At 38.6% G+C, this 17,756-nt stretch overlaps 3 protein-coding genes across 3 annotated transcripts; all 3 read right to left on the bottom strand.

The window, feature by feature from the left end:
- Positions 1-267: 267 nt before the first annotated feature.
- Positions 268-4,246, bottom strand: LOC130730487 (MDIS1-interacting receptor like kinase 1-like). The gene is made up of 2 exons (XM_057582505.1): positions 1,194-4,246; positions 268-921 (listed from the first exon to the last, which is right to left on the bottom strand). Exons 1-2 carry the CDS (start codon positions 3,856-3,858, stop codon positions 512-514), a joined length of 3,075 nt encoding a protein of 1,024 aa, XP_057438488.1. The 5' UTR covers positions 3,859-4,246; the 3' UTR covers positions 268-511.
- A 3,360-nt stretch (positions 4,247-7,606) lies between these two features.
- LOC130730486 (subtilisin-like protease SBT1.2) lies at positions 7,607-11,157 on the bottom strand. Its single transcript, XM_057582504.1, has 2 exons — positions 9,856-11,157; positions 7,607-9,504 (listed from the first exon to the last, which is right to left on the bottom strand). The coding sequence occupies exons 1-2, from the start codon at positions 10,407-10,409 to the stop codon at positions 7,755-7,757; spliced, it is 2,304 nt and encodes a 767-aa protein (XP_057438487.1). The 5' UTR covers positions 10,410-11,157; the 3' UTR covers positions 7,607-7,754.
- A 2,120-nt stretch (positions 11,158-13,277) lies between these two features.
- Positions 13,278-15,831, bottom strand: LOC130730485 (xyloglucan galactosyltransferase MUR3-like). Its single transcript, XM_057582503.1, has one exon. The coding sequence runs from the start codon at positions 15,438-15,440 to the stop codon at positions 13,659-13,661; it is 1,782 nt and encodes a 593-aa protein (XP_057438486.1). The 5' UTR covers positions 15,441-15,831; the 3' UTR covers positions 13,278-13,658.
- Positions 15,832-17,756: the final 1,925 nt, after the last annotated feature.

The raw sequence follows: 17,756 nt of genomic DNA, 5'->3' as shown, positions 1-17,756 counted from the left end.
AAGAGCCTAGAGCTTCATGCATATGAATAAATTACTCTTGGCTTTCTTGGGATTGTGATAATGAATAACTGAACTGGAGAACCGTGCCTTTGTTTAATAGACTGATTAATAGAACTTTGAAAAGGAAGTTTCTCAGATGTTTTTTTTAAGAACAAAACTGGGACCAATCTACTTTTGATTACTTCATTACTACGTCTAGAATCATTATTAATAGGTACAATTGCTTCATCTTGGTTTATATAGAAATTTATGGTTCTGTACCAAAATCAGAAGAATACATAGAAAATTTATTTGCAAAAAATGAATATCATTTTTTGATACAAGCATTAACATATTAAAGACAAATATGCACTGGTGTTTCAAAATTACAGCTCTAATAGCATGTTTGGATCAAATTCTCTCTTCTCAGAATCAATTATGAAAACCAAAAGCTTCTCACAGAAGCTTCTCCTAGAATTGATTCCAGCTATAGAATCAACTGTTGAAGGATTTCCAAACATGCACTGGCGATTTACAGAAGGCCATTAACCGGCGATGTGCTAAAAACTGACATCTGGTTATTGTTAGCTGCTACTGTTTCATTGTTGCTACTGCTCTTTCTCCTAGGCTTTGCCTCTTCAAGCATCATTATGACATCCCTCATGGTTGGTCTGTCCTTGGGGAACTTAGCAGTGCAGAGAATTGCTATTCTTAGAACTAAAACCATCTCATCTAGAACATAGTTGCTGTTTCCTACACTGGGGTCTAATGCTTCTTCTAGAGATTTGTTGTGTCTAATCTTCCTTCTAATCCACTCTACTATGTCTACAGACTCTCCAAACTCCGGATCTAAAGGCCGTTTTCCGGTGAGAAGCTCCAACAAAACTACTCCATAACTGTAAACATCAATCTTTTCATCCACCTTCAAGGCATATCCATATTCTGCCAAAGAATAAATCATTGAAATGTCAACTAGTATGAATATTAATCTAGTACATATAACAAAGAGCAAACATCTTTCCATTAACATGTTTTCTAAAATTGATTCTGAGAGAAAATAAGCGGATCCAAACATTCTATATGTTATCTGTCTATTATAAATTTATAATACCCTAATTAGAAGTTATATTCTTCATATTTAATTGTCCTTCTTTCTCTTAAATGGTCTGTAAGCAAAAGTAGCATAAAGTAAGATTTTTGAACTAGTTACTCACCAGGGGCAATGTAGCCATAGGATCCAGCAACCATGGAGACTGTTTCATTCTTCCTGATGATCATCTTGGCTAAGCCAAAATCTGCTATCCTTGCCTCAAGATCTGCATCGAGCAATATATTGTTTGACTTGATATCTCTATGGATAACGGGTGGATGACAATCATGATGAAGATAAGCAAGTCCTTGTGCCACTCCTAGAGCTATGTTATACCGCGAAACCCAGTCTACAAGCAATCTTGTTGCCTGTCTACCATGTAAGGCGTCTCCGAGGTTTCCATTGTGCATGAATTCATAAACTATCATCAGATCAGCGTCATTATAAAGAAATCCTAACAGTCTAACAATGTTCCTATGCCTTAGCCTCCCTAAAACGTTCACCTCTCCCACAAGGTCATCACTGCTTCCTGCTTCAACATCTGTTCCTGATCTCCACAGTTTTTTCACCGCCACAACTGTACTTGAATGCGGTACCTCAGCCTTGTAAACAACCCCGGTACCTCCCATGCCAATCACATTGGTTTCTTTAATGCAAGCTAGAATGTCAGTGCTTGTAAAACCAAGCCTCTGAAATGCCATCAATCTCCAGGGCCACCCTTTGCTACTACCCTTGTAAAATCTTTCATTGAAGCAAAATCCATCATTGTACCATCTTGTGTATAAAGATCTTGCTACCAAAATTGTGATTCCGAGGGCTAGGATTGATGATATTCCAATGATCCATCCTGTAATAATGTGCTTTGCATGTAAGCTTCCATGCCTTGATGAGTATGCAGAGTTCTGATCACATGGAAGGAGTACACCACCACATAAGCCTGCATTTCCGACAAGATTATTCGGGCTTATCGTTCTTAGCATACCGTTTATCGGGACAGAACCTTCGAGCTTGTTGTATGAAATATTGAGTGTCTCCAGAGCTGGAGAAACACCAAAGCTTTCAGGTATATGACCGGTAAGAGAATTGTTGGAAAGATCAAGCATGGCTAATGAAGGCATGTTAGCTAATGCATTTGGGATTTCTCCAACTAATCGGTTATTTTGTAGGTTCAAATTCACCAATTTCTCACATGAAGCGATGCTTGCCGGAATGTTTCCGGATAAATGATTTGAGGAGAGATCAAGAACAGTGAGTGAGGGACAGTCCTGAAACTGGTCTGGGATTTCACCTTCCAAGTTGTTATTGGAGACCATGAAAGCTTGCAGGTTTGGAATGGAAAAAATGGTGGAAGGAAGAGAAGAGTGGAGCTTGTTTCTTGAGAGATCAATGAAAGAAAGGGTTGTGGAAAAAGCAAGGTCATCTGGAATTCCACCAGAGAGACTATTGTTAGCCAATTCTAACCTTTGAAGCTTCCCAAGCTTGCCAAAACCCACAGGAACTGTCCCAGAAAGAAAATTGTTCTGCATTCGGACTCGAACTAGTGAAGGACACATTGAAAGGTTTGAAGGAATTGAACCAGAGAAGGCATTGTTGAAAAGTATAAGCTTGGTGAGATTACCTATGCTGCAAAGATTCTCTGGAATCTCTCCAGAGAATGAATTGGATGATAAATCCAACCATTGCAATGGTGAATTCTTGCCAAGGTTACTAGGAAGCGGCCCAGACAAGGAATTATTCCATAGCTCAAGCACCTCCAATTGAGGCAAGTCCTCAAGGCCAGAAGGAACGAAACCAGATAGCTTGTTTCCCATGAAGTTAAGAAGCTTTAAATTCTTCAACTGACTTATTTCAGCTGGAATTTTTCCTGACAACATGTTATCAGAAAGATCCAGAAACTGCAAAGAAGTCATGTTGCCAATTGCTGGTGGAATTCTCCCTTCAAAATTGTTGTTGTATAAGAAAAATGTATCCAATAACTTGAGCTTTCCTAATGCAGCTGGAACCTCACCACCAAGATTGGATACTGCTAAATCAACATACTTAAGACTGGTGAGATTTCCAAAATCTTCTGGAATCCCACCTTCAAATTCATTATATCCAAGGATCATATACTCCAGTGATGAAAGTTGTCCCAGCTCTCCAGGAATTTTCCCAGTGAGATTATTCCCAGATAGACCAAGGAACTTCAACTTGTGCAAGTTACTGAATGATTTTGGAACTGACCCTTGGAAGAAGCTACCTCTGAGATCCAGCATCTCTAAGGAAGAAGCATTTCCCAGGTCCTCCGGAAGAGGACCCGTGAACTCATTGCTGGATGCGTTAAAGGTTGTAAGTCTCCACGCCCTTCCGAGGCCTAATGGAAAGTCACCAATGAAGGAATTCTGGCTCACATCAAGACTGTTCAGTGTGGTGAGATTGGCTATGGATTTTGGCAATGTTGATGAGAAAGCATTGCAACACAAGTTGAGAGAAGTAAGACTTTTAAGTCTTGTTAAATCATCGGATACTCTGCCGCTTAGATTCTTGTGGGAGAGATCAAGCTTCTCTACTGCTCCAGCTGAGTTGCATGTGACTCCATTCCAGTTACAATGAGCTGCATCATTTCCTAGTGCTTTGTCGACCAATTTCCAATCTTGCAGTGTGTTCAATGGATCAACAAGGCCTGCTTTTATTGAAAGCAAAGCTGATAATTCATCATTTGCAGCAGCAAAACTGTAAGAGAAACAACCAATGTAACAGAAGAAGAAGATGAAAAAATGGGTTTTCATTGGCATCATGTTCTTCTCCATTCTGCTTGGTTAATAGCTTAGTCGTCCATCATTGACACACTCTATTGAAACTGAGGGAGAAGATTATGGGGATGGACATGATCTGCCTAGTTTGTGAGAAAGTGTTTGAAAGAAGAACCACAAATGTATGTGATTCCTGATATGATATGAAAATGACCAATAAATAAACTAGTTGATTAGTTTTGGTCAATTTTAAGAACTAGTCAGGTTTATGAGCTGGTATTTGAAAGCAGCTAGTAGTGTGCAAGTAATGACAGATGAAGCTTTGGACTTATTTGAAGTTTATCCAACATGAAACATGGGAGAGAATAATGGGACTCAATGCTGGTTTAATTTCTACTTTTTCTTGTTTCAGTTATCCATGTCAATTTCAGGAGGATAGTGCAGTTACTTTTATTTTATTTTTTAAAAAAGTTTATCTCCTATTTGTCTGTTTTGAATTCCATTTTATGGTATTCACATTCTTGCTTACTAGGTAGTGAGGAAGGGAATAAGAGAATATAAAATCTTCTGCATAGAGAGTAGATCAGATGAATGATCCACAAGGGCAGTAGGTAATAAATGTATACATAAACTGACTCCATCTCTGAGTTTCTTTTCCAATTAAATCATCCAAAATTTAGATCTCAATGTTCACAACTAAACATTAATTCAGCAGTCTATAATTGAGATTCAACCAGAAACTGTGAAAGAAATTACAAAAAAGTATGTTACCACTTACCACACTGCTACAGTAATACATTGTTAAGGGAACTTTATAACTTCCTTTCAGCTTTATGATTCTGTTTTCAGACAATGAACATTGTGTAAAGCATCTTTTCCAGCATATTGAATAAAATCTTTTGTTAAGCCACTTTAAGCATCTTTTATTCTATTACCATTTACCATGAGCGTGGAAGTGTATTTTTAATCTGAATAGAAGGGTAACTTCTAAGTATGACAAAGATTCAGAAATGATGAGTTAGTGGGTCAACTATAACTTAAGGTTAATTTAGGATCCACCAGAAAACATTGATGTACTTGTGATTATCTTATCATCAAAATTAAACCAAAGCCATGTGAATGGGAATGGGTTTTAAAGATTAGAAAGAGAAGGTAAGGAAGAAAGACACTTGGGGGAGAAAGGGAGAAAGAGGGAAAATTTAAAAATGATTTAAGATTAGAACCATTACCTTGCACATGATGGTTTTAGTCTCATAAATATGTTAATTATTCATTATGATTTTCATAAGGGAATCTTTCCATGTTATGTGGCGAAAGAAACTTGAAAATAAGACAAGTTCTACCATCCATCAATTTTTTAAAAAATAAAAACGCAAGGGCCACAAAAATCATATGAGGTATTTTAGAATTAGAGCATTACACTCAATTGACCAGTATTGGTGAAATACCATATGCATTCATATGACTTAGTTCGAGTCACGAACATTCACATTCTGGTGAGATTAACTCTCCCAACAAGTGTTTTTTCCATAAACAAAATTTAAATCCAAAATCTTATTTAAAGAGAATTAAGCATGTAATATTTGAACCAACCATTTGTTGTTACATGAGAGTAAAAATTGATACTATACAATTAGATAATATATATATATAAACAAAATCCCCAAATGCATCCGGGAATTAATGATCCTTGTTAAATTCTTGAGTATTTTCTACCCAAAAAAAATCTGTCCTTTTAGATGAAGAAGCTAGTAATAGATGACATTAGGGACAAGTTAATAAAAATGGAGAATAAATTAACATGGAATCTGCAAACAGAAGGAAATGGGGGGAAAGTGGTGCACTTGATCAATCATGGTCTGAGCCCACCAACTGCCACTTCTTATATAATAAAACATTTATTTTTCTCTTTGTTCCCTTTTCTCCCTTTCAATATTCACATGCACACATGGTTTGCACAGTTAGAATAAGAAATTTTGGAAAACTTGGTGACTGCCATTTTTTCTATTGCTTAGATCACATCTAAGACAGATGGAAGCCATGTGAAATAGCAGCTTCTTGGTGAAGTACATCCTTCCTTGTTTTTATTGGAGAGAGATATATTAAGGAGGACATGAAATATTGAATTAACTTACAACTAATTAGTGGATGGATGAAGAGGAGTTTGAAACTTAAGGTGAAAATTTTGGTTACTTGTGTCCAAAATGCCTTTGTGACAAGGAAAACCAGAACCAGCTTTTTATCACTTAAAAAATGAAAAGGAAAAAGAAAACACATATTAAAGACAGCACAGAGATGCCATATTGGGATCAATATGCTCCTGATTGCACATGTAGCACGTGGATGTGATGTGGCTAGGACTCGTATTAGTTGGAAACTCATTCCTAGTATTGGTTGATCAAAACCTTAGGCATGGATTTTGGGCTTCCTTACATTATAGGAGTTACATTACACCAAGAAGCCTGAATATGTTGCTCCAAGCACATTCAATTAACACACAAACACGTTAAAATAGTGAACTGAGAGGACCGAACTGGCTAATGTTCGGTTTTCGGTTAGATCGGCTGGTCCGATCCGGTTATGACAACATTGATTTAGGCATGTATATAAAGATAGGGTAATGGAATTGAAAATTGGATTGTTTTAAAAATTAGTAAAAGATAAAAATGAATTTGACCATAATTACAACTGGTAGAACCAAAGCAATCAAAAGAACTAATCAAGAACGGTAGAATCTAAATTATAATATTTAGTTCTAGACCCAAGAACAAATAAAACTCTCAGCACCTCAAATTTTATTCAAATTCAACTTGTGTCTTCTGGATTAAGCGCATAGTTAAGTGGGTATCTAAAACATTGAATTCCAACTTCATATTCGGTATTCCTACTAACGATCGTTTGGATTCATGTTGCAATAACATTGTCACACTTGGCTATAATAAAAAAAAATGTAAAAATTATTAGTTACAAGGTTAAAACGTGAATGAAACTCTTTTCTTGAGAGTGAAACAAAACAGCACTAAATATTATAACTCCATAGTGGTTAAATGCCCACCAACATTGAAGCATGAAATAAGAGCCCACTAATTCAAATAATGACTAAGAAACTCATAAAAGACATTCAAAACTAACTTAGCATACAAAAGATCAACACAAAATTCCCAAAAATATATATATATATATATACGAAAATTGAAAGAAAAATAATAAATTTGGATTCATTTACTTATTCCCTAAAGTCCAATAATTATAAATCACTAACTTGGATAATTGCCGCTCATAAGTGCATTTTGAAAATGCAAATTGAGCTCTAAAATTATGTTTTCAAGTTGGGCTTAAAGCATCACTCTCAAGTCGTATGAGAGTAGCCCATTTAGGTGCAACTTCTAACCCGCATTGATCTTCTTTCACTTGAGCTCTCTAATTAGTCCTTCCAAAACTTGCTTCATTATCTTAGTCTAGAACATGTTCATTTGAGCTCTAAAAAATTATGTTTTGACAACCATAGCAAGCAATATAGTATGGCCAACCTGCTGCTAACTTCTATGTTATCATCCCCCTTATTGTTTGCTTGTGTGTGTCTAATACTCTAATTTACCTTATGCTATTGTTCTTGTTTTTCTCCTGATGGAAGAAAAATGGAATATCTAGGATGTTTTTGCTCTATTTTAGAGAACATTGATGGATGCAAACTATGCAATCTTATACTTATCTGTTCCTTTTTTATGAGAACCTGAATTTGGTCAGGGTAAATTCATGTGTTAGAATTCTAATTCAGAAAACATGTAAAATAAAAAGCTTTGACTAAAACTTGGCACAGACCAATTATTTAGCATTATAAATGGGTTTACTTAAGCAAAGTTCAGCATAAACTCTGCTAGACATAAAGCTATTGAACCAATGATAAAAATAAGCTCTAAGAAGAACTTAACAATGGATGGAATCTACTACTACTACTTGGACTTCCAAGTCACTGCTATTGGGCTTCTAACCCTGTGAGAACCATTTTGTGAGCTGACCCATGTCAAATGCCCTTCTGCAAAAGTCATCATATCAGCACCTTTTCTAACTCTTTTTCTTGACAAAAAGTACACCCTGTAACTTAACCTCTCATTTGTTTCTTTGAACACAAGCCTCTTGGGTTTCACAATCACTTTCACCCCTTCAGGTGCCATAACCTCCACTGAGTAGATGGAGTTAGGATCCCCCACATTTGTGACCCTCCTGCTGAACATCTTTCTGCTCATCCCACTCTTAAAAATGACTGAGAATGAAGGATAGTTCAGGCTGAAGCCTCTATTCACCTTCATGATTTCATAGCAGCTCACATTCCTGTGTGTGATGCTGAAAATCTCAGAACTTGTGTATCCAAGGCTACAAAGATGGGTTACATAGTCATCTGGTTTGATGTCATACACAAGTCCTGGGTTCAATGCTCTTTGTGGATTCACATTTCCTGCTCCAATAGCAAAAACACCAGCTGGTTTGTCTTCATCTAGAATTGGTCTTTTCATGTGATCAGTTACATCAGCTGTTGTCATTATTGCTGATTTGATAGCGGCAGGACTCCATTTCGGGTGAGCTGAATGAACAAGAGCCGCAATTCCGCTAACATGAGGACATGACATTGAGGTACCAGACATGACTGAGAAGTTCACTCTTCTAAGATCCTGTGGAAGGCTTGTAGGACCAAGGTTCTGAGGCCATGCAGCAATGATGTTGACACCAGGAGCTACAACATCAGGTTTGAGAATTGAAGGGTTGGTGAAGCTTGGTCCTCTTGCAGAGAATGTTGCCACTGCTGGAGCTCTAGAGTTCCCTATCACAGTTCCTCCAAACTCAATCCTAGCAAGGGGTTTTCTTGTAGAGTTTATGTAAGCTTTTAATTTCACTGATTCATCAAATCCTACCAGAGTTGCTGGCAAGACATGAACATCAACTGAATCTTCATTCAAGTTTATCTCAGTGTTTGCCAAGATCATACCAGCACCACCTGATTCCTTCACTACTTGACCCTTCTCTGCTCTTCCATTGACACCTCTGTCACAAACCACCATTTTCCCCTGAACTTTCTCCCTTGGAAGTGACCCTCTGAGGCAAAATTGACTCTCTATATCCCCTTCAGTCAGATAAACAAGCTCAAGCTCTTCATGATTGCTCCTTACCCGGTTCGTCGCTGCAGGATACATGGATTCTCCATAGAGGACTTGTCCATTACCCATGTGAACTGAAGCTGGGAACTTCCTGTCCAGTGTGCTAGCACCAACAGTGTTAATCCAAGGAGCTTCATTGGCAACAGACATTGCTGATGGGCCATTGTTCCCTGCTGCACAAACCACTGAAATCCCATGCTCCATTGCTCTGAAGCTTCCAATGGCAATGCTGTCATCATATAAAGGCACTGGAAATCCACCAAGAGACAGTGACAGAATGTCAACACCATCTCTAATTGCAACATCCATTGCAGCAAGAATATCAGAATTGTAGCAGCCATTGAACCAGCAAACTTTGTACACTGCAATGTGGGCACCAGGGGCCATGCCTCTGGCCACACCTTCTGCATAGCCAAAAACCCCTGCATTTGGCACTGGAACTCCACCAGCTGTGGAAGAAGTGTGTGTGCCATGTCCAGAGGAGTCTCTTGGAGAGAGATACTCTGGAATTCTTGAAGGTGAAACTGCAAGATGGCCTTTGGTGAAGTACCTGTTTGAAGCTTCAAGTGTGAGTAAGAAATGAAAAAATAAAGAGTGGATGCTTAATCCCCGAAAGTGTAAGCGTCCCTAGAAGAAGGAAATGTCCTCAATGCCCCTTCTTGAATCAAATGTCGATCAAGTTAGTCGTGTGATAAAACGTTGGTCAACTTAGTATCGGTAGGGGTACAACGACTAACTTGACTGACATTTGAGACAATCAAGGACCGCATAAGTATTTACTTCATGTAGGGACTAACTTAGCTGAGGGTTACACTTTCAAAGACGAAATTAAATATTCACTCAAATAAATAAATAAGTCAAATTTTGAATAAAAAAGAAAATGTAAATGTAACCTTATTACCTTGCACCAATGAGTTTTTTGTTACAAATGGAAGAGTTAAAAGCTTGCCCTGCTTGGCACGCACCCTTCCATTTCTTAGGAACTGGTGGCATTCCATGGTCATTGAAGCTAGGACTCTCTGGCCACACTCCAGTGTCAAGAACCCCAATTATGGTTCCATGACCAAACCCTGATTGGTACCAACCGTTTTCTCTTGCAGGGTTTAACCCCAAGAATTTGTAAGAGTAAGTGGTTTGAATCTGGACCTTTCTGTCAGGCTTAACTGAGATGACATCAGGCAAGTTCTGCAGGAACTCAAGCTCAGAATCAGTTAGCTGAGCTGCGAAACCGTCCATGGCGGAACGGTAGGAGTAGAGGAGCCGCAAAGAAGGGTCCTCGTCGGAGGAAATGGTTTGTTGGATGAATGAAAGGTGCCATTCTTGCTTAGAGGTGAAGAAGGAGGTGGTTGTGCCATGAGGGTGTAGCTGAACTATGTAAGTTCTGAGAGTTTGGGCATGGATGGTGAGAGAGGAGATGAAAAGGGTGAGGAAAAGGATTTGAAGTTTGGACTCCATTGAATGTGTTGGTGGTGCTGTTTGATGATGGTGTGGGATGCATGGTGTTGTGGAGGGGTATTTGAAGGATTCAAAACTGAACTGGGTCTGGGTCTGGGTCTGGGTCTGGGTGTGCGTTTTTCATGGGAATATGAAGCTCGTGAGATGTAAGAGCTCTTCATCACGAGGATCCTTTGGTGAGAGAGAGAGAGAGAACAGAGAAGGAAGAAACTGAAATTAACATGAAATTGAGGAGCCGAGGAGGAGCTTGCAGGAAGTGTCACGAGATGTTTTGCTTAGCTTTAATACAACACTAGTAGCCGTTAGTTTCAAATTCTGAGAATATTTGTACCATTCAACGCATGTTAGACACTGCATTCATTCATGCATGCTTGCTATGTTGGCTCCTCTGCCTCTGGTGGGGGATGACATTCAGGACATGTTTTTTGCTTTTCTATTAAAAAATTACTGTGAATATTAGGCGTTACCTAACGGATGAGAATTTACTACTCACTTAATCTAAGTTCGAATCGGCTTGACAAATCGTTATAACCCTTTAGTGCAATATCAAATAAAAAGAAAAAGTTTAAGAAAGAGTGAATAGCCAAATTGGTAGCGGAAAGTGAAGTGTGAGTGTCGGTCAAGTTCGTCTTGAACATAGAAAATACCTCTCATAGTCTTTCATGTTGTTGCAAATTATCGATGACGTTAAATCCCTATTGCCCAAAACATTAATTGACGTTAATGTTGGAGATTACGTGGCATGTTAAATGCCACACTGTATGTCAATTTGGTCAGTGATATTGTCAACTTAGTCCCTGTGAGAAGTCGGTCACCTTCTCCCCTCCCCTTACCCCTTCTCCTTCTCCCCTTACCCCCTTCTCCCTCCCCCACCACCACCATTCCCCCCCCCCCCCCTCTCTTCCTCTCACCAATCTACCATAATCTAGACGTGTTATGACCATTGGGCTTTGAACTCCCTTCTGATGTGGAGAAAAGCCCAAAATGTGAAAGTTCACTTATATTGCTTACCCACGTGGAGAGAGATCAGATTATGATAAAAGTGTGTATTTCCCATCGGAGTGGCACTAGACCTCTTTGCTTTGAGGCTATTTGACTTGCTTGAATAATCAAGATAAAACAAATAGAAGGATTTGTTTGAGTGACACTAATTATCACTTGTGGCAAGGTAAAATGAAAAATTTGCTATTCGAGAAGAATTTTCATCTTCCTATGTTTTGGTACTCAGAGTCGGAATTCAAGTTTGTTGATGAATGAAGTTTAGAACATCAAGTCTGTTGTTTTATTAGGCAGCATGTAGAAGACAATGTTTATAATGACATTGCTAATGAGTCGGTTGAAGAATGAATCTTTGTATGCTTCTAAATTAGGAAATTTAGAATAATAAATTAGATTGTTGAATTCTTCAATGAATTTGAGGTAGGAAGAGTGGATATTTATTTTAGATCGCTTGAATGAATTTCAAGAACTTCTAGATCAATTGTCATGAAAGAGTATCAAAGTTTGATAATGAAGTGTTGAAATTATGATTATTGAATACTCTATCAGATTCTTAGATAACATTTCACGTTTTGGTTATAAACTTAGCCCCTAATGGTGTTGTCTCATTGCAAACAGGAAAGGGCAGTGTTCCTAATGAGAAGATAGTGTTCCTAACGAGATGAGAAAGAAGATACATGGTACTATATCTCATTCTCAATTGCTTATCACTGAGATTAGGGGGAGAAGTGGGAGAGAAGAACTGAAAGGTGGTAGAGAGAAGAGCATATTTAGAGCCATTAATATTCATCTCCTAAATCACACTATTCTAGAGCCTATAACCAATGATATGCATATTTAGTTATGAGCTGTGATTTTGTATGTGTTTACACTATATTTGCGCACCTTTCTCAAAATCAGTTTCTTCATACTTCATAGGTTAGAGCTATAATTCCTTCATTTCCTTCCTTGTATTTGCCTTAAGCCCTTAACATAACATACACTGCACAGCCATATCATAGCATTGCCACCATTTTCCTTGCAAGGTCGTACCGGACAGAACAAATACGACAAAAAGGAGGAAAGGATACACAGAAAGAGAGACAAACAGAAAAAGATTTCTAAAATTAACAATACAGGACAAACCAAATACTAATACTGTCAAATCTCCAGCTTCACCATGTAAGCGAATCCATCACAATATGATATTCAACCCAGAGTGGTTCCCTAAATGTCAAAAAGACTACCATTTTTTTTACAATTTTCTAAAAGAAACTGGCGGCATTTATCTCAAAATATAACTATTCTCAACATCATTGGAGTAATGGAGTTCGATTCATTCATATAATATCCCAAAGAAAGAAATGAGCTCTTACATAAATCAGTGAGAATTCTATGGCAATATCTTTGTGGTGCCTCTACAGTACACTTTCAATATTGCTGAACAGTTACCACAACAACAAAAACATCACAGAATTTTCATCAACTTAATGAATCAAATTGTAGATTTCACAGGCCTACCTGCTTTCTGGACAAAATAGAAAGCAACAGAAACATGAATTATCCAATCCAAAAGCAACAGGAGTGGAAGAAACAGCCAATTACATGTTGTAAAGAGCAGCACAAGGCAACCAATTGAGCAGGCGCATCCCTGCACCCACAGTATATAAATTCCAATCATTATGCATGTATAATTGTAACTATCAAAATATAGACAAACCAATGAAAGATAGAGTAATTGAAAGACATTTACTTTCATGATCATCAAATAGAGCATTCCATCTTTTGAATGTTAGCCATGATTCAATAAGGTAACTAAAACATACCTAAGTAGCCTTGATGCAGCTGCCAAATGATATAGACCATCCAAATGAATAATTCAACTGACTATTAACCAAATAAACTTGTTTATATTTTCTATATGAATCAAGTGGACAAATATACTGTATCAAATAATCATTAAACCTTGGAAAATACATCTATGAACCACTAATGAGAATACATAATCCAGAAATCTTAAAAAAATATCTATATAACAAAACTGTAGAAAGCTTGGAATATCTCTCTCCATGGTGGAGGCTTTCAATGAGGAATCCTGCTTTGATAAAATTGAATACAAGTTCTGCTGCCGGTTCATAGAAAGACCCCTGCAATTATTCTACCCGTCTGTGATACTTCTTCCTTGATTCAGGGAAGTCATTTGAGTCTTGAATGAATCAAATTCCAGAAACCTGCATCTCTGATGATGCAATTTTTACTCCAATTCATAAATCAGTGTTGACTTCTTTGCTCATTCTTCCAAGAATTTTTGGCAGCTTCAGCAGAGGAATCACTGGAATCCCCACCGCCATCCTTCGGTTTGGAGAAGAAAGGGTCCCATTCATGAGGTCCAACCTCACGCTGTCCCTCATCCAGCAATTCATATTTCCAACTGTTCTCCTCAATAAAGTTTTCATCTACACGACCTTCAATCACATCCTTCCTCAAATTGGTCACCTTGTCAATCACTGCTTGTACAGAAACATCAAATGCATCTTTTAAAGTCTCTAGCTTAGAGCGAGGATCGGCATACACAAGTCTAGGAATGAGGCTAATGACCTCCTCTCTCATCATCCTCACTTGTTCTTGAGGTATCTGGCTAAGCCTCTCCTCTATGCTGATCTTTCTCTTCCGAAGATCATCCTCGGGAATAAAGACCGAATACTTGGTGTAATTCTTAGGAAGATGCCAAGTGTATTGTGTATACGCTGAACCCGGATGGAAGAAAACAGGTATACAACCAGCCAGCATGGAATCAAAAGCAGATCTTCGTGTGTAGGAATCGCCCTGCGGTTGAAGGCAGAAAAGCGAGCCCTGAAACATCTGCATTATGCTGCTGGGGGAATGACACTTGCTTTCCCCAAAATCACACTCCAGCAGCTTCCCCACCTTGGAACTCCTGCACTGCTCAATTATCTGACCCCTTATTGATTTGGGGTTATCAGGACGCGGCGCCCCCGCAAATGAGAATAGCCACTTCCTCTCCAACCCCCTCATCCTATCCTGCCAATTGAACACATCCTCATCTTTTGCAGGGTGGAAGTAGGTAGGATAAGGAATCCCAAAATCATTTGCATTCCAAGGACTTGACTCCACCACAAGCATTGACATATTCTTAGCAGCAGGCAAGAACAGAAGCTTGTTCCCCCAATCCGATTCCTCCTCACTCAACCTCCTGAAATCCCAAGTAATCCTCCCAGCAACAAGAAAATGGTCCCTCCCATTCATGATCCCCCACTCAGGCTTCTTCATGAGCCAATCAACCAGAGCAAGCGAAGCCGAATCCCTCATCGTTATATTCGAACCCCACAGATACCTTGCAATATCAAACCCAGCATAGAAAGGCACGAAAATCGCAGCAGCAATCGACGAATCACGCGTCAAACACTCATACTGCTTCATCCTATTACTGAAAATCACATCAACAGCAAACTGGTTAGTAGCATACCACCCTGTATCAGAGAAAACCCCATCAATATTCTCAAGAGGTGGACCGAGACCAGCATTGGTTGTGAACTTGCACATGTTGGTCCACTTGCTCAAGCTCTTGCATTCCTTCAACATGTCCTCATTGAACCTGGAAGGAAGATCATGTACATAAATATACCTCCCACCACATGGATCACTCTTGTTTTCAGCAGTTCTTAACGCCCTCGTAAACGGGAAAATTTTCTCCTCAGGGGATTCTTGTTCTTCCTTCAAATCAGGAAACCCAATGCTCTTTCTGGTTTGTTCTTGCTTTTTTTGTTGTTGGGGTTGTTCGATTTCTTGTTGGGGTTGTTCGATTTGTTGTTGATTTTGGGATTGGGATTGGGATTGGAAATTGACGGTGGGGTTTTGGTTGAGGGTGGTGGATTGGTGATCGGTGGCGAGGACGACGAAGTGGAAGTAGAGGAGCAAGAACCAGAAGAAAGCGGAGAGTGAAGCGAGGAAGCAGATTCGGGAGTTGTGGTACTTGGCCGTTGATTTCTCCATCTGGTCGGGGAGAAGGCCCGCCACAGGGCGCCGCCTCATATCATTCCGATTCCGATTCCGGTGGTGGAGCAATCGGAGTTCATGGATCGAGGAAAAACCCTAATGCGAGGGTTCCGATTCCGATTCCGATTCCGATTCCGATTACGGTGGAATGAGAATGTGGAAGAGGAATGGATATAGGGTGGGGAAAGGTGAAGAAGATTGCGAGGAGGTGAAGGAATCGAGGGTTTGAGGGAATCGAAGTTGGATCAGGTGAGAGCGAGAGAAAGAGAGAGATTCAATGCAGGATTTGCAGAGGAAGACGAAGGAGAAAACGAGTATGGGGATTGAGATTTGATCGGTGAGGAAGGGTGCGCACGTTAGCAACGTGGCGGAGGCAACTGTCGTCTGTCGGTGGCGTATTATATTTTGACACCTGGTATGACTTGCCTGGACCAACACTCTCCACTTTATTTATTAGTTTAAGATACCATAATATTGGGATTTATAGGATATTAGGTCTGATTGGACAATTTTCGATAAAAATTTAATATTATATGATATTTGGTCATACGTTGTACAATTTACTATATTATCTAAATTGATACAATCATATGTTTGGTGGAGGATGGTGGTGGTTGAGAGTTGTGGTGATGACGATGGTGGCGGTGAGAGGTGGTAGTAGAGGGGTAGTGGTGGTAAAGGTGATGACGGTTGCGGTGGTGGAGAGTGATGAGGATGGTGCTAAAGTTGGTTGTGGTGGTGGGGGTTGTGACAAGTGACAACAACGATGTTGTAGAGCAGTTGTGGCGGTGACTGTGGCGGCGGTGGGTGGTGGTGATGATGGCGATGGAGTTGGTGGCGTGGTGGTGATGATGACGGCAGAGTGACGATGACAATGGCAATGGAAGTAGGAGTGGTGGTAGTGCTGGAGGGTGTTGGTAGTGGTGATGGGAGTTGGTTAAATAATCTCGAGTAGCTTTTAGGTCACAATCTTATCATGCATTGTCCATCATATAAATGGTGATTTAATAATTCATAATTTTAGTGTATAAGAATGAATTGTTAGATAAGTTTATATATAATACAATGTTAACATCAAACAATGAATAAACTCATGATGTATTGTATAAAATTGTACTATCATATTTAATACAACGTATCAAACAGTGTGTCCATATGATTGAGTAGAGCTTACATATATTTTATCCTATCAAAATGAGAGTGTTAGAAAGGGAGTGACAAAATGTACAATGATGTACTCCCCCGGTCCCTTTTATAAGAAAAGCTTAGACAAATCACACAGACCAAGAAAACTAATATTTTTTATAAAATAAACTAGTATGCTTAATTCCAATGATGTCTTTTCATTTTCACAAGAACAATCATACTAATTACCATAAATGTTGACAATACCTATTGGATGCTTGCAATTTCCCTCCAAATTTTTACATGGGAAATAGGTATATTTGCATTGGAATGAATTATTTTACTTAATTTTATAAGAATGTTTCTTATAAAAATGACCAAAAATATTTTCAAAAAAATGTTGTCATACCGCCACAAATTTTGTAAAATTTTTGCAGCAACATTTTGTTGCAGTTGACAACATTTTGTGGCGGCTAAAAGCGGCCACAAATGTCCACTGTAGAAAAATTGAGAGAAATGCACCGGAGAGGATCCGAGCCCCTCATAAACTGAGTAAACTCACTTTATATGAGCCGGACCAATGAGGCAGATACACTTGAGCATTTGTCTAGTACAATGCATTTAGAGAGAAAACTAACATTTAAGTGTCAGAAGTCTCTTTCACTTGTGTCAACACATATTTAGTTGTTATATTTATTTATTTTGAATAATTGCTTTTCAATTAATTTAGAGTAATTTTACCGTTGACCATGTTAAAAATCAGTTCACTAATAAACCGTGTTTTTAATAGTAAAGTGAACATTTTATACATGTTATTTATAATATGTTTCTAATCTGCCAAATTTAATTAACAAGTGATTTTAAATTATGAACGAGATTTTTCTTAACCCACGACAGACAAAGGTGTTAATCAATTATTATTTACTATATTTGCTACTGTTTTTTGACGTTCAATATATTTGCTACTTTAAATTTGAAATACTTAGCTAATGTTAAATACCAACAATTTTAGTTTAATATTATTACGGGAGTTGGAACTAGAGGACAACTGGGTGCCAGACTCACAGGCCGCAAAGATGCTAAAATTTGGAATGATAAATGGCTAGCTAGATACATTATTATACATCAAAAACCAAAAGCCTACACATGGTCACTAACAATGGCTTCAATGTTGCCTAAGATTTATGGATTTAGGTTCACTACCATTGACTACACTACAAGTCATTC

Source organism: Lotus japonicus, chromosome 1 (assembly GCF_012489685.1).
Source record: "Lotus japonicus ecotype B-129 chromosome 1, LjGifu_v1.2".
Lineage (NCBI taxonomy): Eukaryota > Viridiplantae > Streptophyta > Magnoliopsida > Fabales > Fabaceae > Lotus > Lotus japonicus.
The sequence above is the reverse complement of the archived record's forward strand: the minus strand, read 5'-3'. Positions and strand labels throughout refer to the sequence as shown.

Bases quoted from the DNA above. Each gene is read 5' to 3' on its own strand.
- LOC130730487 (XM_057582505.1), bottom strand. From the start codon at position 3,858: ATGGAGAAGAACATGATGCCAATGAAAACCCATTTTTTCATCTTCTTC. The intron at 922-1,193 runs GTGAGTAACTAG...ATTCTTTGGCAG, and splicing joins CTATGGCTACATTGCCCCTG to AATATGGATATGCCTTGAAG.
- LOC130730486 (XM_057582504.1), bottom strand. From the start codon at position 10,409: ATGGAGTCCAAACTTCAAATCCTTTTCCTCACCCTTTTCATCTCCTCT. The intron at 9,505-9,855 runs GTAATAAGGTTA...AGCTTCAAACAG, and splicing joins AAAAAACTCATTGGTGCAAG to GTACTTCACCAAAGGCCATC.
- LOC130730485 (XM_057582503.1), bottom strand. From the start codon at position 15,440: ATGAGGCGGCGCCCTGTGGCGGGCCTTCTCCCCGACCAGATGGAGAAA.